The 27,526-nt window shown below is 37.7% G+C and overlaps 6 protein-coding genes and 1 non-coding gene across 8 annotated transcripts; 2 read left to right on the forward strand and 5 right to left on the reverse strand.

Moving 5' to 3' along the window:
* The first annotated feature begins 1,469 nt into the window (after window positions 1–1,469).
* LOC110410531 (L-arabinokinase-like) lies at window positions 1,470–11,399 on the forward strand. The gene is made up of 30 exons (XM_021420266.2): window positions 1,470–1,716; window positions 1,805–1,988; window positions 2,079–2,186; window positions 2,366–2,434; window positions 2,637–2,720; window positions 2,897–2,973; window positions 3,144–3,210; window positions 3,616–3,673; window positions 3,774–3,841; window positions 3,941–4,003; window positions 4,554–4,607; window positions 4,727–4,829; window positions 4,911–5,020; window positions 5,152–5,271; window positions 5,753–5,809; window positions 6,316–6,488; window positions 6,572–6,740; window positions 7,211–7,294; window positions 7,448–7,573; window positions 7,847–7,977; window positions 8,050–8,131; window positions 8,617–8,704; window positions 9,160–9,203; window positions 9,312–9,407; window positions 9,496–9,572; window positions 9,902–10,102; window positions 10,249–10,414; window positions 10,519–10,590; window positions 10,690–10,893; window positions 10,993–11,399. The coding sequence occupies exons 2-30, from the start codon at window positions 1,884–1,886 to the stop codon at window positions 11,116–11,118; spliced, it is 2,982 nt and encodes a 993-aa protein (XP_021275941.1). The 5' UTR covers window positions 1,470–1,716; window positions 1,805–1,883; the 3' UTR covers window positions 11,119–11,399.
* A 29-nt stretch (window positions 11,400–11,428) lies between these two features.
* Window positions 11,429–12,988, reverse strand: LOC110410532 (AIG2-like protein D). Its single transcript, XM_021420267.1, has 5 exons — window positions 12,703–12,988; window positions 12,547–12,619; window positions 12,383–12,475; window positions 12,089–12,172; window positions 11,429–11,673 (listed from the first exon to the last, which is right to left on the reverse strand). Exons 1-5 carry the CDS (start codon window positions 12,846–12,848, stop codon window positions 11,542–11,544), a joined length of 528 nt encoding a protein of 175 aa, XP_021275942.1. The 5' UTR covers window positions 12,849–12,988; the 3' UTR covers window positions 11,429–11,541.
* A 350-nt stretch (window positions 12,989–13,338) lies between these two features.
* PBA1 (N-terminal nucleophile aminohydrolases (Ntn hydrolases) superfamily protein) lies at window positions 13,339–16,484 on the reverse strand. Its single transcript, XM_021420966.2, has 8 exons — window positions 16,222–16,484; window positions 16,035–16,111; window positions 15,853–15,908; window positions 15,262–15,334; window positions 14,832–14,943; window positions 13,946–14,019; window positions 13,741–13,815; window positions 13,339–13,647 (listed from the first exon to the last, which is right to left on the reverse strand). Exons 1-8 carry the CDS (start codon window positions 16,328–16,330, stop codon window positions 13,516–13,518), a joined length of 708 nt encoding a protein of 235 aa, XP_021276641.1. The 5' UTR covers window positions 16,331–16,484; the 3' UTR covers window positions 13,339–13,515.
* A 418-nt stretch (window positions 16,485–16,902) lies between these two features.
* Window positions 16,903–19,781, reverse strand: LOC110410984 (ChaC-like family protein). 2 transcript variants are annotated; one of them, XM_021420958.2, is made up of 9 exons: window positions 19,554–19,781; window positions 18,712–18,830; window positions 18,539–18,615; window positions 18,246–18,302; window positions 18,000–18,056; window positions 17,858–17,898; window positions 17,671–17,742; window positions 17,489–17,568; window positions 16,903–17,370 (listed from the first exon to the last, which is right to left on the reverse strand). In XM_021420958.2, the coding sequence occupies exons 2-9, from the start codon at window positions 18,818–18,820 to the stop codon at window positions 17,186–17,188; spliced, it is 678 nt and encodes a 225-aa protein (XP_021276633.1). In that variant the 5' UTR covers window positions 18,821–18,830; window positions 19,554–19,781; the 3' UTR covers window positions 16,903–17,185. The 2 variants fall into 2 exon arrangements, with proteins under 2 accessions (XP_021276633.1, XP_021276632.1); XM_021420957.2 differs by having other exon boundaries at window positions 18,712–18,833.
* A 1,230-nt stretch (window positions 19,782–21,011) lies between these two features.
* On the forward strand, window positions 21,012–23,381 carry LOC110410784 (sequence-specific DNA binding transcription factor). The gene is given in 4 exon segments (XM_089782798.1): window positions 21,012–21,549; window positions 21,552–21,694; window position 22,337; window positions 22,840–23,381. Coding segments are annotated over 4 exon segments (939 nt in total). The 5' UTR covers window positions 21,012–21,221; the 3' UTR covers window positions 23,307–23,381.
* Window positions 23,382–23,483: 102 nt separating this feature from the next.
* Window positions 23,484–27,246, reverse strand: LOC110410982 (Ras guanine nucleotide exchange factor K). Its single transcript, XM_021420953.2, is given in 11 exon segments — window positions 23,484–24,298; window positions 24,411–24,579; window positions 24,582–24,719; window positions 24,941–25,173; window positions 25,176–25,234; window positions 25,236–25,299; window positions 25,302–25,568; window positions 25,571–25,615; window positions 25,618–26,288; window positions 26,517–26,612; window positions 26,730–27,246. Coding segments are annotated over 9 exon segments (1,332 nt in total). The 5' UTR covers window positions 25,838–26,288; window positions 26,517–26,612; window positions 26,730–27,246; the 3' UTR covers window positions 23,484–24,161.
* On the reverse strand, window positions 23,521–23,593 carry TRNAR-ACG (transfer RNA arginine (anticodon ACG)). Its single transcript has one exon. It is a non-coding gene; the product is annotated as a tRNA-Arg (tRNA).
* Window positions 27,247–27,526: the final 280 nt, after the last annotated feature.

Here is a 27,526-nt window from a genome sequence, read left to right on the forward strand (position 1 = left end):
AGATGTACCAGCCTTTCTTACCATAGAAATCCGCTAACCATAGCGAAATTCGGTGACAAGGTTGGCGGGTTTGGTATCGGGAGCTGCATTCATCTCCATGGCACGGTTCTGGTTAGCCAAAGAGCCAAACTCCAGCCCCGTTATTCAAAATCGAATCAAACAACATCCTACGAATGACTAACATAAACAAAAGCAGATGGTCTCTCTCTTCGTCTATGTTGAAAAGAAACTTCAACTGCTATGCTAAACCTAATTTTAATTGAGCCAAGAGACGAGACATCTAGGATGATATATAGCCGCCGGGACAGGATGGCGATTTGCTAAACCCTTCTTTTGTTTTTAGAACACGTACTGACGACTTTGCCCTCTAACAATCTCGCGGTCAGTTTGGACCTCGGAGTCAAGTAGCTTGGCATTTGGATCCAATCAAGTGTAAGGCCTAGGGCGGGTTTGGTGGGCCTTGTACATTGATTTTCATGTTTTTTTAATTAGTAATTTTTATAAATTAAAAGTCAAATTTGGATAATTGTTGAATTTTATTATTATATATTTTTATCTTCTTAAACTCTTTCATTTTACTTTTAATTTATTAAATTTTTATATAAAATAATAAAATTGATGAAAACTTACTCTTTTCATTAACGAAATATTTCGATATTGTTATTTTTATTTAAAAATTAATAAAATTAAATATATATAAAGTGGGAAAATGTAGTAAAATTAAAAAATAATATAGAAATAAATTTAATCTTATTCTAATATTTGTTTTACAAGTACTAAATGATGCAGTAATCATTTAATAAGGAAACATAAACACTATTATTAAAGCTAAATAATTTAGTTTAATCAAGTCAAAAATTAAAAATTTTAGAATAGGCTTGACCAAATTTTGTCATCATTGATGAAACCTTATTTAATTTGCACACTTTAATCAATCATTGTGTAATTTAAAAAAAAATTAAATATGCATGAATAAGATGAAGACATAACTAGGAAAAAAAATTACCTTACATATACATTCTCAAATTCATAAAATGGAAATCTTGTAATTAATCAAAAAGTAGTTTAATGGATAAAGAAAAAATCCAAAACATATTGGATGACTTTATCCATTATGATTGAATATTAAAAAGAGATCATTCCAATGAATTTAAATAAAGATTCGAAATTTTATTTTTAAAATTAGCATTGTCTATTCTCATATCCTTATTTCTATTCCTTCACTTTCGAAATTAAAGGAAAGTATGATTGGGCATTGATGATTAAAAATGGGGGAGTTGGGACAAATGACATGAAATCTAAGAGGTTTAGACGTAAATAAGAGGGAGCCAAAGGATGGCATTGCAAAAGGATCAAGAAGATAAAATGGGACAACGGTTTTTAGGAAAGCTGACGTGGCAGTGAACGGATTTTAACTCGGCACTGACTCAGCGATTGCCGCCTAAAGTAAAACTCTGCTGAGAAAAAAAAGGAAGAAAACGATCGGAAGTGTTGGCATATTGAAAGTGTTTAGACGATGAATAAGAAAAAGAAAAAAAAAAGTTTGACTTTGTTTAAGAAAAAAAGAAAAATATTTGAAAAAAAAGCAGATAGAGATATGAGAATCGGAAAATCCGAGAAAGAGATTTTATTTTTGCCAAACACAACAAATATGGTAAAAAAGTAAATCCGTCTTTCTCCTGAAATGTCTGAGTCGTTACGTCATAGCTTTATCCGGTATGTAATGTATACTGTTTTCAATTTTCTATGATTTTACGTCTCTGCATGATAGGTATGATTTTGGTTGAGATTTCTTTTTAAATAGGGAAAGAGCATTCGTATTCTTGAGAGGGGTGAGATCTGATCAAATAATTTAGACGAGCAGAGAAAGAAAGAGTTGCAATATGAGAATTGAAGAGAATGGAGTAGAGTGTGCATCCATCAAGCACCTCGTCTTTGCTTACTATGTCACTGGTCATGGCTTCGGCCACGCCACTCGTGTTGTTGAGGTGTTTTCCTCTTTCCTTTTCAAATTCTGCTTAACGGTTGATCCAGTCGAGTCAGCTGATCACTTACGGCTGTCAATTGATATCTTGTAGGTTGTTCGGAATCTGATTGTGGCGGGGCATGATGTGCACGTCGTCACCGGTGCACCTGACTTTGTTTTCACTTCTGAAATTCAATCCCCTCGCCTCTTCCTTCGCAAGGTTTTCTAATTACTCGATTTTTTGCCCCTCACGTTCTTATCATCGTATTGTACTATACAGTATATAATAAAATACAATACAGATGAATATGTTAAGGATTAGACAACTCCTTCAACAATTGTGAAAATTATGTTCTGCTCTGTTATACTAATCTATGTTTCTCCCTATGAAAACATCAGCTAGTTTTAGACTGTGGAGCAGTTCAGGCAGATGCATTGACCGTGGATCGTCTTGCCTCCCTGCAGAAGGTATTTCAAACCTTCAATTTTATTTTTTATCTTTTATAGAACATAATGTTATGGTCCATCATTCTTTTTGTTCAATTCCATATCACTCGGAAAATTATTTAACAAATCTACAAATTTATATTCCCTCCCTCCTTGTTTGTACTTTTTTAAGTTGGGATTTTTGTAATATTTTATAATTCGATTTATTTTTTTTATATTTTAGTATTCGGAAACAGCTGTGCAACCTCGAAATTCTATTTTGGCTACAGAAGTGGAGTGGCTCAACTCCATCAAAGCTGACTTAGTGGTTCGTGCTTTGAAGTTCCTTCACTTATCAGCCTTTGAATCGAATTGGCACTTGGAATCTTTCATATAACTATGTTAATAAGCAAAATGGAAAAGAGATGTAAAATTGTGTATTGTGGCAGCTAATATTGATCATGCCTTCCAAATTAAAACCAAGTTTTTGGTGAATGGAAACAGGTTTCAGATGTTGTTCCAGTTGCATGCCGTGCAGCAGCTGAGGCTGGAATTCGCTCTGTCTGTGTTACCAACTTCAGGTGACATTCTTTTCAAGGAACAAGTACACCTTTGTATAAACTTAATCTGTTTCAAACCCTTCATCCCTGATAATATGTTTTGAGTACCAGATGTTTATGACCCTTGTGAAATGGTCAGATCCTAAAATTGTTTGTCTACATTTATAATCTTTACACATCTATGGTTGCAGCTGGGACTTCATTTATGCAGAGTATGTAATGGCTGCTGGATATCATCATCGTTCAATAGTTTGGCAGGTGATTAATATATTCCACTTGTTTGATGCATATATTCTATGATCATGGTTTTCTGCTTGGGTTCCTCTTTTCTGTTATGAGGAAGTTTTTTCCAGTTGCTAATTAGGTGTTTTTCCACTGAACTTTTCTGGCTTTAGTTCTGCAGAGAGATATTCCTATTAAGAGATTTCCATCTTGTGAATAGTAGAGAAATTTAAATCACATACTCAAACATGTCATTCAAGTTTTTGCATCCAATATTTGTATACAGTTGATTGCTTTTACGTCAATAACACCTTTAAAACATGTTTGCATGACTGATTGTTCGAAGAGGTAAATTCCAGACCAAAGAGTTGAAGTATGAAATTTCTGTGACAATTATTTCAAAGTTTGTGATTTTGCTAATCTCTTTAGACTTTGATGCAGATAGCAGAGGATTATTCGCATTGTGAGTTTCTCATCCGTCTCCCAGGATATTGTCCAAGTATGTATGCAGACATCATTTCCTATGTTTTCATTTAGACCTTGATTATATATTTTTTGAAGTCTAATAATTGGTGTCTGATTGTCCTTTATTTTCACAGTGCCTGCTTTTCGTGATGTTATTGATGTACCTCTAGTTGTTAGGAGGTTGCACAAATCTCGCAAGGAGGTTGGTACTAGGCAGTAACAATACCTATTACATTAGATAATTTACATCTTGATCTATGTTTTCAAAGGATTGCTCTTTTTCCCTTCCTACTGGATCTAGGTGAGAAAGGAACTTGGAATTGGCGAGGATGTGAAGCTAGTTATTCTTAACTTTGGTGGACAGGTAAGTAAATTTATCAATTCAAGATAGTTTTCTCTAATTTTATTTGGACTATTTGGTGTAAACATCTATGCATGGGAAGTTTTGGTGGAATTATATTTTGGCTTCTTCTCTCTGGGAGTTGAACTACATAATTTTTACCTCTATGTGTGCTTCTTCAATCATTTTTTTGTTGTGACTTGGCTGGTGAGATCTTTTATCGGATGCCCATAAACATGAAGTATCATTTTTTTTGAATGATTATATTCAAATAATTGCTAAAGGAGTTGTTGGCAGTTCAGATATTGTTCAATTGTGCAAACAGTTTAACAGCTGAACACATTAAGTGCTTTTTATTTTCCAGATCAGTGAACGAACTTGATATGCAGGAATTTGGCTATTAACCTGAGTATCAATGAACGTAGAATACATTTATCATTTTGAAACTAGAGTAATCTAACAAGTGAAATTGTTGGCTAGTGTATTGTATGACATTATGAATGACATTTTGATGTGTCGACAGATGACTGTTTGATTGAAAAGTAAACGTATTTACTCAGTTGCTTACATGCAGCCTGCAGGGTGGAAGTTGAAGGAGGAGTATTTACCTTCTGGTTGGCTGTGCCTGGTATCTTGAATATTACTTGCATCTTTTGGCTGCACATTCAATTGTCTCTACGAATTGCTCTTCTGTAAGCATATTGTCTGGCTTGATGTGGTAATCTTCAATATTGTTCTATGATCCAGGTTTGTGGTGCTTCTGATACCCAGGAGCTTCCACCTAATTTTATAAAGCTTCCAAAAGATGCATACACGCCTGATCTTATAGCGGCATCTGACTGTATGCTTGGTTAGTAAGAAAATTTTTCTTGATGCAAAACTGTATTAGATGAGTGATAAGTAATATTCAATAAGATCTTCATTGTTTCAGGGAAAATTGGATATGGTACTGTCAGTGAAGCCTTGGCATATAAGTTACCTTTTGTCTTTGTACGAAGAGATTACTTCAATGAGGAACCCTTCTTAAGAAATATGCTTGAGGTACCTTTCTTTTCTTTACTTTTTCTGTTTAACTCACCTCTACATTTTTGTATCCTTATTAATTATCAAGAACTTTGAATAAAAGAGAAATAATCAAGAATTAGATTAAGATATTATTATCTTCTACACAGTTTTATCAAAGTGGTGTTGAGATGATTAGGAGGGATTTACTCACTGGTCATTGGAAACCCTATCTTGAACGTGCAATCAGTTTAAAACCATGCTATGAGGGAGGCATCAATGGTGGCGAGGTATCTTTTTACCTTTTCTTGAGTTGTACTAATTTTCTAAACATGTCGCATATGCATTTGAAAGGTTTTAGTTATGCAATTATAAACAAGAAGACCAGTGCCTAGCAATTAATCTGCTTTTTAACTTATAAATTTTTTTGATAGGAAAATCTACAACTCACCTAAAAATGATCAATTGGAAATTGCAGTGGGGAGATGAAAGCTAAACTATGAACCTTAAACTCTAGATATTTATATCCATTCCATGGAAGGATCACCAACATTTTTGTATGACTTAAGAAACATTAAATTTACTGACATATCGACTGTTGGAAATAGAAATCCTTTTATTCATTTCAGTATTTTGATTGCATGGCTTGTTATCTGGTGAAGGAAGGGGGGGGGGGGGGGTTAGGTTGGAGGAAAATTCTATGTTTAATTACAAATATTGCCTAAAAAAGATTATCTGGGCTAACTTGCTGATGTCATGTTAAAATTTTAGGTGGCAGCTCACATCTTGCAGGAGACAGCTATCGGCAAGAACTATGCTTCAGATAAGGTACATCATAATTGCTAGAACTCTGAACCTTGTTGTTATAGCCCCAAAAGAAACATCATACCTTATGTTGTTCATATTTCTTAGGAATAGTTGAATAGAGGAATTGTGAAAAAATTCTTAGTTGAGAAGTTTTTCTTTCTCCTTTGGTTTTAAAGGAGAGATGTATTTCATGATTGTGCATGCATGTCGGAAGGGATGTTGTGTTACGGTGATGTAAGTGGCACTTTGTGGCTACAATTCTAAGAAAATAAGCAGAAACTAAATCATATTCACTATGAAGGCAATTCTTGTGGCTGAGATTGCCTTTCATGGAGTCAAATTTATATACTCTGGAACAGCAGAGTTATATTGGCATAATGCAGATAGGTACCAGCACTCATGATCAGCTAGTACAGCTTTTAAAAGTTGCTGCTTAGAATAGCCGTCTAAACTGGTAATTCAAAATGTATTTTAAGCAACTTTTGTTTCCCTCGAATGCTATCTGATTCATTTGTTGCCTTATTTAGTTGAGTGGTGCTAGAAGGTTGCGTGATGCCATAATTCTTGGGTATCAACTGCAAAGGGCCCCTGGAAGAGATGTCAGCATTCCTGAATGGTATACAAGTGCTGAAAATGAACTTGGTTTAAGTACTGGATCGCCAACTTGTAAGATGAGTGAGAGCAACTTGATCACGGATTTGTGAGTTTTATCTATCTTAATTAGTGATGATGATAAAGATGGATTCAATTGTCATTCTTTGACACATTTTGTTTCTTTTGTAGATGCACTGAAGACTTTGAAATTCTTCATGGAGATCTTCAAGGTCTTTCAGATACAATGAGTTTCCTAAATGGCTTGGTAGAACTTGACAGTGTTTATGTTTCTGAAAAGAATAGTGAGAAGCGCCAGATGCGTGAACGAAAGGCTGCTGCTGGGCTTTTTAATTGGGAGGTTATGCTCATTCTAGCTAAAATTTATTCATTTTACAAGTTTAACAAAATTTTCCTATCCTGCATATCCCTGCCTGATTGCATTATTAGCAACTGTCTCCAATAATGATTTTGAATGATGTATTTTTTTATAAATTTTTTTGAGCTAGGAACATGTGAAAAAATAATGTATGCTTGTATAGTCGTAGTATGTTTCAGTTGGATTTTTAACCTGCGTATTAGACTTTTCATGCCCTTGAGCAAAAAAGTTCTATTTTCATGCATTATATAAGCACTGGATGGACATAAACAGTTGTTGCTTGTTTCAATCTTGTCACTTTTCAGTGTGGAAGGACAGACAGATACATTTTAGGCTAAGTAACTGTTTTTCTACTGAGCTTTCAAAACTGGAACCTGCTTCAGGCAAGAGTCATGTTTAACTTTGAGACTGGCTTGAGGTTGTTGATTGCTTTATGTGTTATTTTTGTACAGGAGGATATCTTTGTGACTAGGGCACCTGGAAGGTTGGATGTTATGGGAGGCATTGCAGACTATTCAGGCAGCCTAGTCTTGCAGGTTAGAATTTTCATTCTCCAGTTCTTACAGTTACTCTCTTATATGTGGGCCATTCTGTAGAATTTCGGTTTTTTCTTACATCATGATTTATTAATGTATCCCAATGGAATTAATTCTAAGCTTTTCTCCTCTTAACCATTTCTTCTCTGACAGATGCCTATAAAGGAAGCCTGCCATGTAGCGGTGCAAAGGAATCATCCAAGTAAACACAGGCTTTGGAAACATGCACTCGCTCGGCAGAATGCAAAAGGACAAGGACCAATGCCTGTCTTGCAAATTGTATATATCATTAGTTGAATAACTTGTTTCTCACCAACATGGACTGAATAATTTTCTTGTTTTCTGAGGGAATGATGCTGGCATGTTAAATAAAACGGATCTTAATCTGCCTTGCAATCGAATAGCCCATTATGTGCTGGAAATCTTCACATTAGGCTTAAATCCTACCTATTAAACAAAGTTCTTATCGGATAACAAAAAGAATATACATGTTGTTTTAAATAAAAATGCTGTACTAGTTATATATTGCTAAGTTCCAATTGGTTGTATCAGGTATCATATGGTTCAGAGTTGAGCAATCGTGGCCCAACTTTTGACATGGATTTAGCTGACTTTATGGAAGGAGAGCAACCAATTTCATATGAAAAGGCAAAAAAATACTTCGCCCAAGATCCGTCCCAAAAGTGGGTCCTTCTTCTTGCTTGATTTATCCATCTTTGCTACGTTATATACTAATTATGTGTTTCTTATATCAGGTGGGCGGCATATGTTGCTGGGACAATTTTGGTTTTGATGAAAGAATTAGGTGTACGCTTTGAGGATAGTATCAGCATGCTGGTAAGAGGGAGCTTTCTTCATTGTGTACGCTGTTGTTGAATTGATATCTACCCCTTGGAATTCTCTTATGCTGCTGCTGCCACCTTTTCTTTCTCTGTTTCTCCATATTCAACTATCTTTTTATTAATTTGATTAATGTTTGACGGGGCTGTTTACATATAGCTTGTAATTTCATAACCTTAAAGTTTACTTGAGATATGTAAAACTGTACTACTATTTTAACAGAAAAGAAATACATGAAGTATTGATGAAGCTGCTTATATGTTGTGTACTCAATAGAAAAAAAGGAAAGTAACGAATACACAAAGTAGAATGGCATATAAAGGATTTCATTAAGTATGCAGATCTGTGAAGTGTGAATTTGCTTTGTTTTTGTATGAAATTAATATTACTAGTTATTTAATCTGATATATTCCAACATCTCTCTGTTATATATCACAAACACTGCTGCTGTTGTCTAGATAATTACTTTCAGCTATTTACAGGTTTCTTCTGCAGTTCCAGAAGGCAAAGGTGTCTCTTCTTCTGCCTCTGTGGAAGTTGCTAGCATGTCAGCTATTGCAGCTGCTCATGGTATTTCTAACATTCTCATTTCCCTTGCATAACTTCTCTGCTGTTTATTTCATTTCCTCAGTCCTGTTTCTACATATTACAAAACTGGTTGTGTTTTTAGTTGGAGAGCAGTAGTTGGTTATGAGATAAATGAGGGCTATAACTACATAGGGATAAGTGAATGAAGTCTTTCAGAAGAACTGGAATCTTTGAAGAGAGGATGACTACTTTAAGAGAGTAGATTTTGGAGTATGCAATGCTTCATAATATAAACCGTTCAATCAGTGAAATAATTGGAAAATTTGAAGCTTTTCTGTTTAATTACTAATCTTTTTCTCTAAGCTTGATCATCTTGTTTATGTTTAGATCATATAAAAAAGCAGCCTTTCCAAGGGTTAGACCATTTACAGGCAGATAGAGTTAATCTTTATTTTAGAGTGAGATTTTATTTATACCTTCATTTACATACTTTGCAGGATTGAGCATCAGTCCAAGAGATCTTGCCCTGCTCTGCCAAAAGGTATTGTAGTCAGGTGCAATCCTCCAATTAATATATTCTTCTTACATTCCAGAAGACATGTTTCAGGTATATATGTTGCTTTGCTTATTTCTTTGAGTTGTTTATTAGGTGGAGAATCACATTGTAGGAGCTCCATGCGGTGTTATGGACCAAATGACTTCAGCCTGTGGTGAAGCAAATAAACTACTTGCAATGGTTTGCCAGGTAATCATCATTGCTGCTGCAGAGTAAACCTATGCAGAAGTTCCTTTGCTGGTTAACTGACATTCAAATCAATGGTTGTCTTCTGCAGCCTGCTGAGATAGTTGGACTTGTAGCAATTCCCAGTCATATCCGATTTTGGGGAATTGATTCTGGAATACGGCACAGGTATTGGGTCCATAGATGCTCTGTCCTTTCTTTTTTTAAGTTTTACTTAGCTTGTAGTAGTAAGGGACATTGTTTACAGTGCATGCTTGTTTTCTTGGCTAATTATGCTGAGTTGAAAATTTGACTATACTAAAACAAAGTTAGTCACCCTTCATATTTCACTCTAAAACATGCATAAAGTTGAATACCTTCCAGTTATTCATGATCTTTTAATTACTCTAAAGCTTTTAATAGTTCTCACTAACTTCAGTAGCTATGGACCTACCTTTTCCTTGCTATAGTAATTCGCATTTCTTCTTAGTTGGATTTTTTTTTTTTTAATGCGGCAGTGTTGGAGGTGCAGACTATGGTTCTGTTAGAGTAGGAGCCTTTATGGGCCGAAAGATGATAAAAGCTATAGCATCTACTAAATTGTCTCAATCACTATCGACTGCTAATGGGGTATCTCCTGATGAATTGGACAATGATGGATTGGAATTACTTGAAGCTGAAGCTTCATTAGATTATTTATGCAACTTGACACCTCACAGGTAATGGTGTTTTATAAGGCTTTCTCTTTTGTAGATGTTATTACCTTGAATTAATCCGAGAGCAAAGAAGCTACTTTTGTGGACAACTAGCAGTGTTGTTATGACTTAAGAAAACTTTGCCATTTTGAATTGGTCTTGTGCTACAGATATGAAGCTCTTTATGCGAAGCTACTTCCTGAATCAATGATTGGTGATACATTTATGGAGAAGTATAGTGATCATGGTGATACGGTTACAGTAATTGACAAGAACCGAACGTATGCAGTGACAGCTGCCGCTAAGCATCCTGTGTATGAAAATTTCAGGGTCAAGGTTTGTGATTTGACCTTGAGATGTTTGTGGGTGATAGGCGCGCATACATACTTTGTTATGACACATGTTTTTCCTTACCAACTGTTCGCTTCCTTTACGTGTAGGCCTTCAAGGCACTGCTGACGTCAGAGTCTTCAGATGAGCAACTGACGGCACTTGGGGAACTGTTGTACCAGGTATAAGGCAAAAGTTGTTTTAAATAATTGTTGAAGGAAAGTGCGTGTTTAGTGGATGCGAAAGGTGTTAATTTGAAACAACCACATTTGCAATTGTAGTGCCACTACAGCTATAGTGCGTGCGGACTGGGGTCTGATGGGACAGATAGACTAGTCGAGTTGGTGCAGGAAATGCAGCACTGTAAATTAGGCAAAGGTGAAGATGGAACTTTGTACGGATCTAAAATTACAGGCGGGGGTTCGGGTGGAACAGTGTGTGTGATTGGCAGGAACTCACTCGGAAGCAGCCAACACATTCTGGAGGTAACTAGTGTTGAACAATAATAGTAGAGTCGAGTAATCCTTTTCTGGTAGTATTATATATAGTAAGATAATGAGTTGCAAATTTGTGCATGGTTCCAGATTCAGCAGAGGTACAAAAGTGCAACAGGGTATTTGCCGTTTATATTTGAAGGGTCATCCCCTGGTGCGGGCAAGTTTGGGCATTTGAGAATTCGCCGCCGCCTCCCCCCGAAATCGTCCGCCTAATAAATTCATTTATTACGGGATTAAATTTAGAAATTTAAAATAAAAGAGTCTTTTCCACAAAGACGGACACATGTTTATGCGTAAATTGCCAACATGCTTTGGACTTTTTTATAGTTGCAATTGGTTTAGGTATGAGCTAAGGGGTTTAGGCTGATGAAAAAGTGAGGCTTGGTTTCAGGTATGAAATAAGAAATGTAATTGTTTGGGCAGCCAGCCTTCCAAATGTAAGGATATGCCTTTGAGCTGCAATTTTTCATTTTAATCTCAACCCCTCAGTGATACATCTTTCCTTTCTCACAAAAAACAATGATGGTCAAATATATCTTCCGTTTGCATTATTCATTCAAAAGCAAAACAAACTACAATAGCCAGCAGCAATGGAGGACAATAGAATATCCTTACATCCGGAAAAAAGAATGCATGTCACTTTTCAGCATCTTGGTGATAGAAGGATTCATAAGTGGCCACTCTTGGCTTTGATTCAGGCAGCTCCAGTTCTTCCATAAATCCACTGGTCATCTTCATAAAGCTTTCCTTATGAGCTCCTTCCCATTCCTTTTTAGCAGATGCAACAAACATAATACTTCACTACTTTATACACATATTGTAAAGGAAACTATGTTTTCACTGAATTTGGGGCAGTCACATTAGCCTCTTCTTGCCTGATTGCTACATCAGATTTTCCTTTTTGACAATATGATTTACAGTTTTCTGGGGTAACATCAGGATGAGGGTCATCTGAACAATCACACACCGCTACCTCCTCTTCAAGAACATCAAACTAACACACTAGACTAGAATGCAAATTAACATTGCAGCATGGAAGGAATTAAGGAACATGAAGCTGTGTGGACCTTGTAAATTTATAGTACTGTTGTATATTAAAATCTCAAATCACACTCCATCCATCTCTGGTGTCCATTATTAGCAGGATATATTGAAGCGTAGCAAAGAAGAAGACTGAAAATACCTCAAAGTCCCAGTGTCCATACAAGTTGGGATCATTGGCGTTGGACCAGACATAAGCGTGAGCTTGCAATTTGTCGGAACTTTCCTGCATAATGGAAGGACAGACAGTCTTCAAATTTATTTTTAATTAGCAGCACCATAGATTGCAAAGAATTTCTGTTCTGAAAACAAGAAGAAATGCAATAAATTTTCGTTTTTAATGAAGGGTGTGTTTCTGAGTTGGCAATGGGCGTATGGAGAATCAAGATATGAGCAATATTGAGGCAATAGGTAGGAAGGTGAAAGAAAGACAGACCAGCAAGGAGACCTCAACGAGAGACCTTTGGTACTCAACATCCTCAAACTCATCCAGAATATGCAATTCAGGATCCGTGATTCCAAACAACACCTGAAGAGCAATTTTAAGAATGAGATTGTGTTTCTTGGATACAAGAGAAAAAGAAAAGGAATAGGAGACACCTTGCCAATAACTTGATGGTTTTGGACAGGGAGGATAGCCGGATACACGCGTCCTTTAATGCTAAATCTATGGCTGCACAGCACGCAAACAAATTGTGAAAAAGCAGGTGGAGGAAGAAGAAAGGAATTGAAGGGAGGGAAGGGGAGAAAACGAACAAGCCATTCAGAAGAGCAGCGGAGGAAAGGGGGACTCGATTCAAGAGGACGCGAACCACATCATCTGCCACTAGGCTTCCATATACGAATACGTTGTGTGCTGCTGCTGCACTCGCACTCGCACTCGCCCTCGCCATCGCACTCATCTTCTCTTCTCTTTCTGCGCTCTTTGGATGATTAATTAGATTAGATTAGATTATTAATTTATATAATGAAAATGGAAAATCCTCTCCTCTCCACCTCTGGTCTTGGGCTCCCTGCCAAGTGCCAACCTACTCTTAGCAATAACAACAGAACACAATTACTAATATTTTACTGTACAATTAAATCAATATTTGTTTATTGTCCTTTTTCTTTTTCTCTTCTTCTGAGAAGATTCAACTATAAATTAATTAATTAAAACTTGTTTGTTTTCTTGAATTAACCTCTATGTTTGTTTATAAGCGTAAAACCCAGCATAGGTCCAAGCCCATAGGCAGTCTTTTATGGCAACTCAGTCTTGCGAATTTCATATTATATAAACAGTAAACACTGAACTGCCTGTGAATGGTGAATGATATCCAAAAGCAGTGAAGTCAAGTCATCCAATCCCCTTTTTTGGCCCAGACATCATTAGCAGTACGTGAACACAACATCTATAATAATATAAGCACCCACAACATATTTCATCAACCAATAAAACTGCATTCCGAGTCAACCCACAGTTACATCATTGTTTTGCAACTCAACTAAAAACATTAGAAGAAATAAACAGTCTGCTGTGAGACAAATCTAGCGCAGCTCAACACCATCTAAGAGATGAGTCCCCTTTGATTAAATATTCATTGGTTCAGGACTCGATGTGTTCAGTACATCCAGTAACGAATTCTGAGGCTCCAATTCCTCATGCCACAGTGGAAGTTTGTCACCAGGGTAGAAGTTCCTCGTCACTCCTTCAGAGTTGATCTGCAACACAAAATACAAAGCAAGGTTAGATGCTGTACACAGTTCAAACTACACGTGCAAGAATCATTCAGTTAGAGGTGTGAAATCTCTTACAATGACAGTGCGAACAACACCCCCACTAGCACCATCACGAGCAATGGCAAGGGAAACTGCCTTAACCACTAGTTGCTGCAACGAAATCCCATAAACAATTAACAACGAATCTATGGTCAATCAACCAATAAGAACTATCCATATAATTTGTTAAAAGAAAACATGAAACATATGACTTTGTCAATCTTGACTAAAACAAATGTACCTCAGCTTCATTCTTTGTCATTCCTTCCTTCCATGCCTGATCAAAAAACCCATATAGGTAACTGGACCCAGATCCTGTGCAAAGCACGTCAAACCAAATCAGATAGTAGCCCACGTCATACTTTTAGCTACACTCCCAATACTTTAGGTTGTCAATAGTAGAAACTAGGTGATCTAGAATTTTGAGAAACTGACTATATAATACTTTTACAGAAGCAAAAACTGTTATTGTTGAAACAAAATGATAAAAGATTAGGTTGAAGCCTTTGCAAATAGGAATTACAACCAAATACACCATTTCAACACAATTTAATTGACTCTGAATAAGCATAGAGATTACAAGATGATTTGGAAATTGATTCCTGAAAGTTAATGAACTATTAACACTAAGCAAATCATTAGTCTTCAGGGCAAAACAACCTGATTTGAAAAAAAAATTAGTTAAATATAATTTCATCAGTTAACTAATTATGAGAAGACTTCACATATTTTGCCACTGACTCACTGATTTCAAATTATATAAGCGACAATATCAGCCAAAAACTCTAAAGGTTACATGACTACATTGAACCTCAATAGGTTAACACCTAATTTCTCAAGCTGAATGAAGGTAATAAAGAGGCCAACGAACAGTCTGAGCAATATGCAGATAGTAGGTAGGGAAAACTCTAGCTGAACAAGACTATATACATGTCAACTCCGTAAAAACACATGCATGTCTATAAATGTAACTACAATACTCGATGATGCTAGCCAGCATTTCACCAGAACGAATCAAAAAGATAAGTACACTAGCATACCACTGGAAGACATAAACGGGAACCAAGCCTATTTCCTGAAATTGGAGGGAAAGGATACATAAAGTTCAAGAGAAGAGAATAGGATACCTCCAATAGCAAAAGGCTGCTCAATCAGTGTTCCACCAAGAGGAATTCCATATATTTTACCACCTTCGTACTTATCCCACCCACCAACAATAAGGCCAGTCTCAAGCATGTTCTGCTCAAGATAAAGAGAACTGAGTCAAGCATATAAACATGAATTATAGGAAAAAGATAAAAGATCACCATTTGCTCCTAGAAATATAAATCCTGCAGACAATTGCAGCAAAACTACAGTATGATTCCAGTGAGTGTAAGTCCTGACCAATTGTACAAAAGAATCTGTACAATAGGGAGGGGTGTACAAACAGACAGTAAATTTATCATCCAAAGTAACATTGGGGAAAAAAGGGAAGGAACAAATAGAATGGAAAAGGAAAAAAGGACGAAGATTGACAAAATAGTCAAGCAAATTTTTTAAACGGTAAGCTCAAACCTTGTTATTGTAGGATAGTAGCCTGATAAGGTTTGCAGCAACTTTGACAGTTGCAGGCTGCCCTAGCTGTATCCTGTGGTACAGGGGGGAAAAAAGAATAGAAAAAAGCTGTTAAACAATCCCTCATACTGGAAGTTCGAAACCAGAATCTCATATAGAGTAATAACAAGAAGTGCCAACAGAGTAATACCCCAAGAATCACCTATCACGTAAACATAACAGAAAAAGATCAAAGCAATTTGTAGATACGGAGTGCAAAGTGCTGAAGCTAATTGGTATGTAGGTATATACAAGTTGTAAGGAACAGCAAGGTAATTGGGCAGAAATGAGATGAGACGTTGGTTTTGGAACTGCAACTAGAGTTACGTAGGTGAAGGACTAGATTATGTTGAGGGCATTCATAAATGGGCAAAAAATTTTGAGTTTTTGACACTCGAAATGTTGCCATTGAAGCTCCTTAAGCATTAGAATTAGTAAAGTCAGTCTCAAATGGCAACAAACTTTTACTGGAGTAGATAGATTGACAGAGTCTTTGCAAAAGGCAAAGTAGCAAAGCAAATAATAAGAGGCAAAGCATAAGAAAGAACTGACGTATGTTGATGAAGGAAATAGCGGACATAGTCGGAAACAATCTGAGAATCGGCAGCCTGCAAACAGGACAATCACATCTAAGAATCCACAAATAGAATGTTCTTCATTTGTTTGCCCCAAAAATAATAGAGCACAAATTTGTGAAGGGAAATAAAGGGAGCGAGCAGAAAAATAAGAATTACGGATCCAGAGCGGCAAACGTAGACATTATCAGTGAGCTGCGTAATTTTGTCAGATGCCCGGTTAGCAACGTACATCCCTAATCGATCAAAATAACAAACAAAAACCCTTCTTTAGAAATTCAAATACCTAATATTACAATTTTTTGAAACCAAAAAAAAAAAACCCAGAGAGAGAGGAATAGCGTACCGGTGCTGGTACGAGAGTCGGCGCCGAGGATGACACCGCCGTTGTAAGTGACTCCGATGATGGTTGTGCCCATGGAGTGAGGGGCGTTGAGGTTCATATTCAGATCCATTTGGTTGGTATTCGTAATTGGCGTTGGCTTTCACGCTTTTAAAGAGCTTTTTACCTACAGAGAAGAGAAGAGAAGAGAAGAATGAAGGTCCTTTTTTAATTTTTCTACTCGCCTGACTTGTCGCTCAAGTCTTTTTGCGGAGCATAGCATGGGGGAAATATATATATATATATATATATATATATATATGTCTCTCTGCTAACATACACAGCATACGCCCTCAAACTAAAATTAACATATAATATTTTTTATTTAAACAAAATAACAAGACACGATATTACCGTAATTAAAATTCACATTATTCCTACATCAAGTGGAATTGTTTATGTGAGATATCTGGCTACTTGTTGGTCATTATGTGCTTCATCATGTCAAATAAAATAATTAATTAATTAATTATACTTTTATGCTTTATTTACTTACTTCATTCACGCATGCATACATACATACATATATTGATCCTGTTTTATTATGTCCTTGAAAAGAAGAAGCATTCATTATATCTTTCTTTTCAATTTATCTCTGTACGCATCATTGGCAACTTGAAAAGAATCCAGTAAAGAGAGGCAATCTTGAAAGAGCTCAATGAATAATGCATAATAGGTTATCTTGAAAGAGCTCGAAACGCATCTAAACATTAAGTGTAGTATTATTTTCTTTGATTAGAAACTGAAATAAACGCACATTACAAGTTTAAACCTACTACATCCATTCTCTCGTGTCTTCACCGCAAAACCGCTCTATGAATAAGGTTAAACCAGGTAACAATAATGGGATAACTCTTCCCCTAGAGTAATTTTTGAGTTAGCATTAGCAAGGTTCGCCCTTCTAGTGACTGATTCTTCATGCAAAAACCTAGGAATCCATTGCAACAGCTTCCGGAAGCAGACGCAACTGCATCGATGGGATGGGGGTCTGGGATTTAAGCGGCATGTGAGGCGGCCCCACTAGCTTCTTCTCCTTGGAAATTCCTTTCCCCAGTGTTCCAAGTACCTTCCTCACTTCATTTGCCAGCTCTATGACCATGTCATCTTCATGCCCTGTTCACACAAATCCCAAATTTTTTCCATTTGGTCATTCAACATATTCTTCTCAATACGTGCATTCATACAGTTATGACACATTCATGCTTCAGTGCGAAGGGGACAAATGACTCACCTATATCAAACATGGCCTTCTCCAGCAGGAAGAGATAATCCCTATTGTTTCCACAGGGTCCAACAGCAGTTGCAATTTGCCTGAAAACGCAACAAGCATATTTAACAATAAAACTCTAAGCAAAAACTTCATCAAAGGGTCAAAGGTAACAATGGAAGGATCAGAGTATGCCTTTACTATACCTAGCCATTTCGTCCAATGGAGCAGGCCCCAGGTAATACTTGTTTGAAACTTTGTCTGGAGTAGATGTGAAACTGCATATACAATAACATCATTTTTAAGAAAATTATGCACACAAAAGACTATTTTTGCATCCACCTTTTATAGTTGGAAAAATGATGTGATGTACTGATAAGCAGGGTAACTTACACAATAACTCCAGTTAGAGCAGGCTGCAGAGGATCTGCTTCCTGATTGAAAGCAATCAAATATAAATAGAAGAAAGGGAAAAAGACAAACACCAAGAGATAACCAATTCCAACTACTAGAGAAATAGAAAACTCAATCTTACCTTGTAAAAGTCCACAAGGGTCTTTTGATCATATTCGCATTCTCTCCGCTCCAAGTACTACAAATTGAAGATAACATCAATTTTGTTACCAAATAATGTGCAAATTAGTTCAAACAAAGAATATCTAAAAATAAGAATAGTAAAATGAAACAAACGAGCATTAGATTTTAAGTGCCTCCAAAGTTGTCCTTCTATAACATAAAATATAAATAGCAATACAGCACTGTGAAGTGTAAAGTGAGATACCTCCATTGCTGCCCTTTCCTTTTCAGGACTGCCCCGAACACAAAAAGCAGCACCCCACTGAAACAGATATTAAAGAGTTAGCAAACAAAGAAAACATGCAGCTCTTAACAAGACTACTAATAACAAGCAATAGTAATCAACAGAGAAAACACAGTATCCTGATCTCTTGCTCTATGACTGCCTCTCATAATCAGCAACAAATGCAAGTATATCAGAAGGTAACAATCAAACGCATAAGCTTGATAACTTGCAGATTATATGACATGAAAGAGTTGCAGCCAGCTGCTACTTACACAAACGGCTCCTTCAATGAGCTCCAAGGTGCAAGTCCTTGCAGGATTTTCAGGTGTACCTCTGTGATCAATGCATGCTGTCATATGGAATAAAGATGATTAAGCAGTAAAATAATATATAAGGCAAACATTGACAACAAGAGAATGTTGTAGCATATTGATAAAATACTTACCAAGGTCGAAAACACGCCTGTAATCCTTGATGAAGCCTATGACTTTCTCATCGTACTCAAACCCAGGGTTCCACACCAGTGAACCATAACCAAATACCCAGAAAACCATAGTTGCAAAACTGCTGAAATATGAAGTTGATACCGTTAATTCTTCATCATACAATGAGACATGTGTCACAACATGACAAACAAGGACAACAAATCTTTTTTATGGATTGGTTACTGTACAAGTTGTGGCAAGGCAATGTCTTTGGGTAGCTCATTTTGATAGCAAAGACTAAGAGAATAAGTGTTGTTGGTCATGATTTTCTGAATCGCAGCAGTCATTGTCATACTCATCCAAGCCCAACAAATGTAACCAAGTTACAAATATAGAGTAGGCCCGAGTTGAGTCAGAATCACAGGAAAAGAGAAGGAGTCATATCTCAACCTATCTACCCGCGCTCAAAAAACTGCCCTCAAATTCCAAATCAGGACTAAGAAAACCTTAAACAGGCAAGCAGGGCCGCAACAGCAAAGCAGAAACAATATACTCAAAAAAAAAAAGAAAAAGAAAACAGGGGGAAATTAAAATGTAAGAGGCCGAAAGAAAATTGCTAGAAGAGAGAGGTGAAATCAAAACCAGGTTTGTTGTTATTGTTCCCAATGGCAGATATATCCAGTGTTGTAGTATTTTTTATTATTGTTTTAAGAAAGAAAGAAAAGGTAAATAAAAACACAAGGAAAGAATGCGCGAATACATTCCATGATGAAGTAAAAAACAAAAAAGCAAAGAAAAGAATGGTGGGGTCCTTAATTCTTGTTGCATAAGAGAGAAACGAAAAAGAGGAGAGAGGACTTACAAGAAGATGTATAGATGGATATGAAGGAGAGAAAGCGTTGCGTGGATCTGAAAATAGCAAGCGAGGACGGTGGCAGCAGGCAACGTCAGGAGAGAAACAGAGACAATGCTGGGCTTTGAGATTAAGACTGTCCTGCTTTGCGCTCCCTCCTCCCTTTCTTTCCCTCTGCGTTTCTGGGGTCTGTGTATGGTTTGCAAAGGCCAAAAGAGAAGAAAGAGAGAGGAGAAGAGGAGGAGGAGGAGGAGGCGGATTGCACTGGGACACATTTATAGCTGCCAAAACCAAACCGAAACTCCAACTGGGCCTCAACTATCAACATACCTTGCCAGTTGCCACCAATATTATTATTATTATTATTATTATTATTATTCAATTGTCTTAGATATGTATGCATATGCTGCCATATGGCCATCGCCATGCCATCCACTTATAGATCCTCTTGTCCCATATTATATAGTACATAGTATATACCATATCATCTCTTTATTTTGCCTTTTTTTGGGGTGGATTTACATAACTTTCTAGGTATATTTTTGGTCATACACATAATGTAAGTATAATTGAAAAATGTGAAACAATGCATGCATGCCATGGTCATGCTGGTATGGATAATAAATGCTTGGGACTGATGTTTTTAGATGCATTGAACCTGGACATATTGTAGCAAGTAGTAGTACCGGCAAGCGCGAGGTCTATTTCCGCGTGGAAACTGCTAGGGTACGAGTTTTAAAGGAGAAACTGTAGCATAACAGAAGTAGAGCTACCAGAACGTGTGATGGAAGTCAACAAAGACTAAAGCTAAGAAAGCGGCACCAAAATCCTACTTTTGGGTTTGGATTCATTGATGTAGACACCTATTGGGACAGGATTAGGTGATTTGCCCATCCGCCACTCGGAAGCCGGAATTCCACCCAATGGGGTCCAACTTTTACTTTTCTCCGGTGGGAAATGGACGTTCGGTCAAAGCTCAAACTTGAATGTGGGCCGAAGACCACGGTTTTGGTCAATTCAAAGGCCTACTTACCCCAAGCCCATGGAGGTTTTTTATTATTATTGCTTGAATAAATTATAAATAAAAACAAAACAAATTTAGTCAAACGTGAAACATTGGTCAACCGGGATTGGCGTTTGGACCTTCACTTTCCCTTTCGTAATACAAATGAAATGATGATAATATCCCTCCCTGAATCCTTCAACAGATGAAGAATGGGTCTCAGACTCACACCTCTTACTTCTTCTCCCACTCTCTATCGCCAAGGAGCCGTGCTTTCCAGGTTTTCCCTTTTAATCTGTCACAGTTTAGCTTTATTATTACGGTGACCGTGTACTAACCCTTTTTCTTTCCTCATTCGTTTGTGTATATATGTGGGTCAATTAGAGAATTTCTGGACCCTACATGCCTACATGCCTACATGCCTTACTTTACCAAGCTAGATGGCCGCTACTGGTACTGCTAGGTTCTGCACGTAGCTCAAATTGAATAATTCATGCCCATTGTTTTCTTTTATTTCCAGTTTGTTTATGAATTTATTACCAGTTTCTTAGACAGACAGCCCCTCCTTTTTTCTGATTTTTGTTTCTTTTCCTAACCATCCTCTGCCGTTTTTCTTAAGCTAGGTGCGATAAATAAAGGCTGAAAATTTATAAACAGCTGAGAACAAGCATAAAATGGAGCATAAAGATGACAACCCGTCACGCTCTTCAGGCATTCGACGAACACGTTCCCAGGCATCTGCACACTGGGTTGCACAGCATCTGCTCATTCTTGTCAATGAGATTGCTGCTATTGAGACCGATTGTTCAAATGCTTTGTCTTCCTTTCAGAAATGGAAAATTATAGTGGAAAATTGCAATGCTTTGGGTGTGCCACACTCTTCAAATCAGTGCCGCAGGAAGTGGAACTTGTTGCTTCAGGACTACACCAAGATCAAGCGTTGGGAGTCGCAGTCAGCACTATTTGATTCGTACTGGTCTTTGGGTGGTCAAAGGAGAAACGAATCGAGCTTCCAGAAAATTTTGACAAGAATCTGTTTAAAGCCATCAATGATGTTGTTAGATTGCAGGAGGAGAAATCAGGTACTGACGAGACAGGTGATCCCGAAGCCAGGTAGGATGATATGGTTGAAATAACTGCAGAGCTAGTATAGGTTTATCCTACTTCTGTACAAACATGCTCTTAGTTTATGTCTCTTGAATGTATTTAACTTCTAATGTGGTTGCCGACCAGATATGCTTGCTTCTTTGTCTTCAGTCACCATCAATCCTCCTTGTGGATTGTGTAAAGTTCAATTTTTACACTGGTGAAGGTCACACAGCATTGCTATACTGATGGGATTTTCTGCTTCTTCAGTTCCTTATTTTTGTTCTGCAAAGTCCATTGAGAGAATTATGTTGGTATCTATCTCATTCATCCGTGGCACTTACTAGGAGCCCGTTATCAGCTTTGCTTAAATTTTTTTCAGTGTTACAATGAATGCTTTGTTTGGTATTGAACCGCATCAACCACAAAGAAGACTAGGCTTTCCATTAAAAGCTTCCATAATGTGAGCTCTCACCTACTATTTTGTGTGTGACTTGGACAGTGAGTCTTGTTCATCGAATGCCTTAATTTTTTGGACTTTCATGGAGGGATCCCTTTATGGTAAGTCGGTTTTTTTTTTTTTTCATTTTCTGTGAGTCTATTTATATGGATGGTATCTCGTCTAACTGACCTGAGTCATTCTCACTGCAAAAAACTTAATTGGCTAATCTTGACATAGAACTTTTAAGTATTACTTTACTAGGGTCTCCATTTTCTTCTTTCAACTAAAAGTTAGTATACTAATTATTTGTTGTTTGTCCATTGAAACCTATTACACCATTTTCCTACTGTGATCTGTTTTCTCCGCTTCTCTTTTGCAATTGTTCTGGTCATTTTATCTGTTTATTTACTACTGCAACCGTCACCAGCACTGCTTTAGGAAATAGAATATATCTTTGTACATTATTGAATTTGTAGTGGGTTGTGATAAATATGAATAGTTCAGCTTTCGGAAATCAAATTGTTCACGCTATTGTCAGATTGTCCATAGGCCTAGCATTGTGGTGTTTGCATTTGATACAGTGATGGTCTTCAATGGCATTTTTCTGCCTTTTGTCATCTTCATGATATTTTTTGTAACCAACCATAATTGCTCTCCAATGAAGTGGGGTTGTGCCAATGTAGGAATGAGAATATGAACAGTTTGCTGGAACCTTTGACGTTGAACTAGTAACATGTGGCACTTTTATTATTTGGTCTTATCAGGGCCCAGGAAGCAAAGGAGAAAGTTAATTCCTTTGAGAAGCCCTGCTGAAGCAAAGTCCCAAAAACGTTGTGCAGTCGAAAAGCCAAAGAAAATTAATGTGGTGGAACAACCACAGGAAAGCTGTGCTGAGGAAAAGCTTCAGAGAAGTGAAGCAGAAGAAGGAACTTGGAGAATCGAGGCAGGAGAAAATCGTGAAAAGAGCTACATGGACATAAAACATATGTTTAGCGTAGAAGAAGAGGAGCAGGTTATGGTGGCAAGACTTTGTGCCAAGGCAGAGCAGATCCATGCCGTAATTGAGGAAAATTTTACAGAGAATGCTGACCATTCAGCTGCTGATGTGAAGAATGTTGAGGACTTCCAAACAGATTTTATAAGACGTCAAGGGGACAAGCTTGTTGCATGCCTGGGAGACATTTTAAGCACTCTCAATCAGTTTTCAGAACTCGTCCAGGAATGTGAATGATTGGCCCCAAAGAGATATATTTGTAAACTTCCTTTCTATTGAGGGTGCAATTTAAAGCATGTGGTTTATTATTGACTGCCAACTTGAATGAGTCATAGCGATACATTTCAACATGCGAGCCTTGAATGAGGCAGGCCAGCTTCCATTATCCAACTCATTGCATGGCAGCCATGGCCATTTCAAAAGATCAAAAACTCGAGGCATAGCCGTCAACCGACTCCACTGGGGATCGAACCCAGAATCTCTGGTTCCGTAGACCAGCGCCTTATCCATTGGGCCATGGAGTCTGGTTTGGGCAACAACTTTTCAGTATTGAAAATTCATTGACTGGGTAACTAAATCTTACCATGTTGCAGGGAAATATAGAAAAAAATATATATAAAATGGAAAGAGGAAATGAAGAAGGAGCTGGAACAAGTAGGGAAATGTTTAAAATTTGAAGAACAGGTAGCTTCTGGCCCAGAAGCAAATCTTTAGGTACTTACAACACCTCAATATTCTAAAGATTGGAGCTGATTAACCCAGACAAGAATTGTGATTGCTAACTATAAGAATGAAACGGAAGGTGATGGTTTGGATTTTTATTTTTCTATCAGTTTCTATCCATGGTAATTGAGTAGCAAATTGCCCGTATGGATTAAGTCAAGACGAACGTCAATGAAACTAGTTTAGTTCTACTTCTACATAGAAATTGCATATGGAGCATTTATTTTTTGACATGAGCTATTTAATATTTCGATCATCCTCCATTCATATGTGCAAGCTGGTCAATCCCCAATTCGGCACACTCAGAGACATAAACATAATATGGTTTTTGGTGTTGGTAGTGAGTCGTAACTGGTAAGCACTGGGATTCTAAGACAAAACAACAACCTTACTGAGAATCCACATCACCAAAGAGAACTCAAATGCAAAGAGAGTGTGAAGCAATCCACGATCCAGAGCATATCCGAACAGCGTGATCCCTCGGTTGTTATGTTGCAAATATAACACTGCATCCAGAACCAATATAATAGTCCTTAATGTCTCGTATATGATTAATCTACCAAATAATTAATTAATGCAGAGCGTGATATAACTATGGAAGCTGGATGAGAATCCGACCTAAAGCTTGCCTGGTTTGGAAGCTGGATGGATGTTGTGTGGAAAGCCTGATGAGTGTATCTGATGAAGAGTCGGAGTCGCTTTCATTGTTGCATTTAGATTTAGATGCTTGCGGGGTCACGTCGGTATCTGGGTTATGGAGTTTCCCCTGCTGCTTTGCTTGCTCTATCCTGCGCCACTACTTGCACATATAATAATGCTCATATGCCATCTGGTTGCTACCGATGCCATTCCTTGGGCTCTATGTGTGATTCTCGCCGCACCCAACAAGCACAAGAAGAAGCCACTCAGCTGCACGGCTGAACAAACCTGCACCACCACCAATTTCATCATATACATTGCCAGTAATTCATTTCCCCAACAAGACATATACATATATACCTGTCGATCGTGATTGCAGTTGACCCGAAACAAGTTACTTATTAATTATAGTTTCTTACAAAAATATGAAGAGGCCAAGAGAAATTATACATGGAGCGCTGCATGTTACTACTGCCTACTGCTACATGGAAATTGGTATATACACTTACCAGGAGATCGCCAGAATTGAAAAAACTCTTTTCTGATTTTGAAGCCAAAACCATTAACAAAGCCGCGAACTGGCTTACGGTGATGACGACCAAGGACGCAATAATAAAGAAGCGATACCTATGACTGGTAACAGATAACTGTTTCCTGATTCTAACATGCCCCTGAAATATTTCCCCAGCATCAGCATCACACCCGGACCCGGGCCCCTCGAACATCTTGTGGAGCCCTTCAACCTTAGTATCTGTAGCTCGCAAGTCAACCGAAACAGCACGCAGACGAGCAGAACACACCCCTCTGTAAACCCAGGACCCAGCACACACAACACTTATGGAGTTCAATGGGAATCCGGAGCTAACTAAGGCAGCGATATCTTCACGGTGGAGAAGAATATGATCTTATGCGCAACTTGGACAAAAAAGAGGGTAGAAGAATGCGGCTAGGTAACGAAACGCCTGTCCAGCTCCCGCGTGTCCACGTCTGACAAGGTGGTATCTTGTTGCAGGGCGTCGAGAAACAAGAGTTGCCTCAAACCATATCTTCTGAAGAAGCAGCATAAGTGAAAAGCCTGAAAGCCAGCCTGACTCAGGAAACTGCACTGGAAGTTGAAGGCTGTGGTGTCAGCAGCTATGAAGAGGATGGGACTTGAACCGAGAGGGAGCTTATGATAGGCACCAAACGGTGAGGAAGACAAACATGAGATAGGATATGAATTTGCCTAGGCGTGAGGAGTGATCTAGTGCACACCACTTGAGGCTTATTCTGAAGCGGCGCAACTCATCGCAGAGCAAGGACTTTGATCTAGCGTACGATGGTTGGAGTAGCAAGGGTACGTTCAAATAACTAGTCTCATCGTCATGGCCAGCATCGCATGCGGAACAATTGGTGGAGGGCTCCATTGTATTTGTTGGGTTGAGTACTTGCTAGCTGCTGTGGGGTTTTGACATAATTACTCCTTGGGAGATACGGGGTTGGCTTTTATGCAACTTTTTATAAGTGCAAAGCATACGTAAACCTTGCAAGGGATGGTCAAGGAGTCTGTGATGCAGGGAAGTTTTATGGTTATGAAGAAAGCAACATGTTTAACCGTTTTGCAGCTGCGGGGGGCAGGCGTAGCATCTAGGTTGGGAACTTTATCTCACATTAATACGTGCGTACAATTGCAGGGAAACAAGTTTAGTTGTAAAGCAGGAAAAACGAAAGGGCAATGCAAACTTTGTCCCGTGAATTGTTTTGGCCACTCTTGCAAGGGAAGAATAAAGGTGCGGCTACTTGCTATGCCCATTGTCAGGGCTTTTGCTTAACTAGCCATGTCATTATCATATTCCTTTCTTCAATTCCCAGAAGTATCTAACATAACATTTGGCAGATTAAAATGATTAATTAATGAGGTTTGATAATATTGTTGTTCTTATATTTTTTTATATACACATGAATTAGATACGAGGAAAAGGTTAGACTTCATTTTTTTTTCAAAAAAAGAAAGGAAATAAGGACCAGTAGGTCAAGTCATTATATAATTTCAGATATCTGAAGAAGATGAAACATAGAGGGCCAATGGAAGAAGAGAGTACTTACACGTGAAAGGGTCGGTGAATTCAGTTGTATATGCAGCTGCTACACCTGGATTGAATCCTTGCCACAATTGTCAGTATGTGTCATCTACGCATCCATCTGTCTATTTCTATGTGCATTAATAAATTATTTATATTTATTATATAAATTAATATCTATTAACAGCATGTTAAGTGTTGGATGCAAAGTGAAGAGAAACAAGAATGGCAGGATTACATCTGCTCCCTTAAAAGCTCGACACAAGGCTCGGGCGGGGCTGGTTCCTTGGAAGCTTCCTTGCTTGGATTGTGCTTTCACATCGTCTTGCACTGCAATGTCATAGCCTGGATCTTTCCAATCTCTTTATTTATGCCTTCCGTATTTTGTTTTGTTTCACATTGTTCTAACTTTTGCTTGTCTTTGTCCATCGAATATTTCTCGATTCTTTATACATGTATTCACCGTAAATGATTCCGTTCCCTCCGGTTAACGGGTTTAATTGAGGTACGATTTGTCAATTTCATCTCCGGCCCATCAAAACAAGGTATGGCTGTTTCAGATAAAATCCAAATCAACACGAAAAATGATATGTTTTACCCAAAGCAAAGCAATGCAATGTGATTCATCCCGGATGAGGCAAACAAAAGTCAGATAGTTGCTATTGCTAGACATTCCAAGGCAACTGCAAAAAGCAGTTCCATTTTATCTCATTTTGGTCCACGGAATTGAAGAGGCAACCAAAATTGCAATGAGTAACAAACAAACTTATAATAGACCACACTATTTCTCACAATCAAAACCCACAAGATGCTACATCAATATAGACACTTCTCAGGAAGATGGATAAATGGCCCTATTAGGGTACAAACCCATATCCTTGAGTATTCTGCTCAAGTGCACTTCTTGCTGTATTCTTTTGCTCGATCCATGCACAGCATTTTCTGAAACTGATAGCGCCAATGTATGTCAGTTAATTGAAGAGATGCAATACATGTATTCAAACATTCTTAGCCATCATCAGGAATGGTCATATG

Source organism: Theobroma umbraticum, unplaced genomic scaffold, assembly GCF_002168275.2.
Source record: "Theobroma umbraticum cultivar Fairchild unplaced genomic scaffold, ASM216827v3 scaffold_56.0, whole genome shotgun sequence".
NCBI lineage: Eukaryota > Viridiplantae > Streptophyta > Magnoliopsida > Malvales > Malvaceae > Theobroma > Theobroma umbraticum.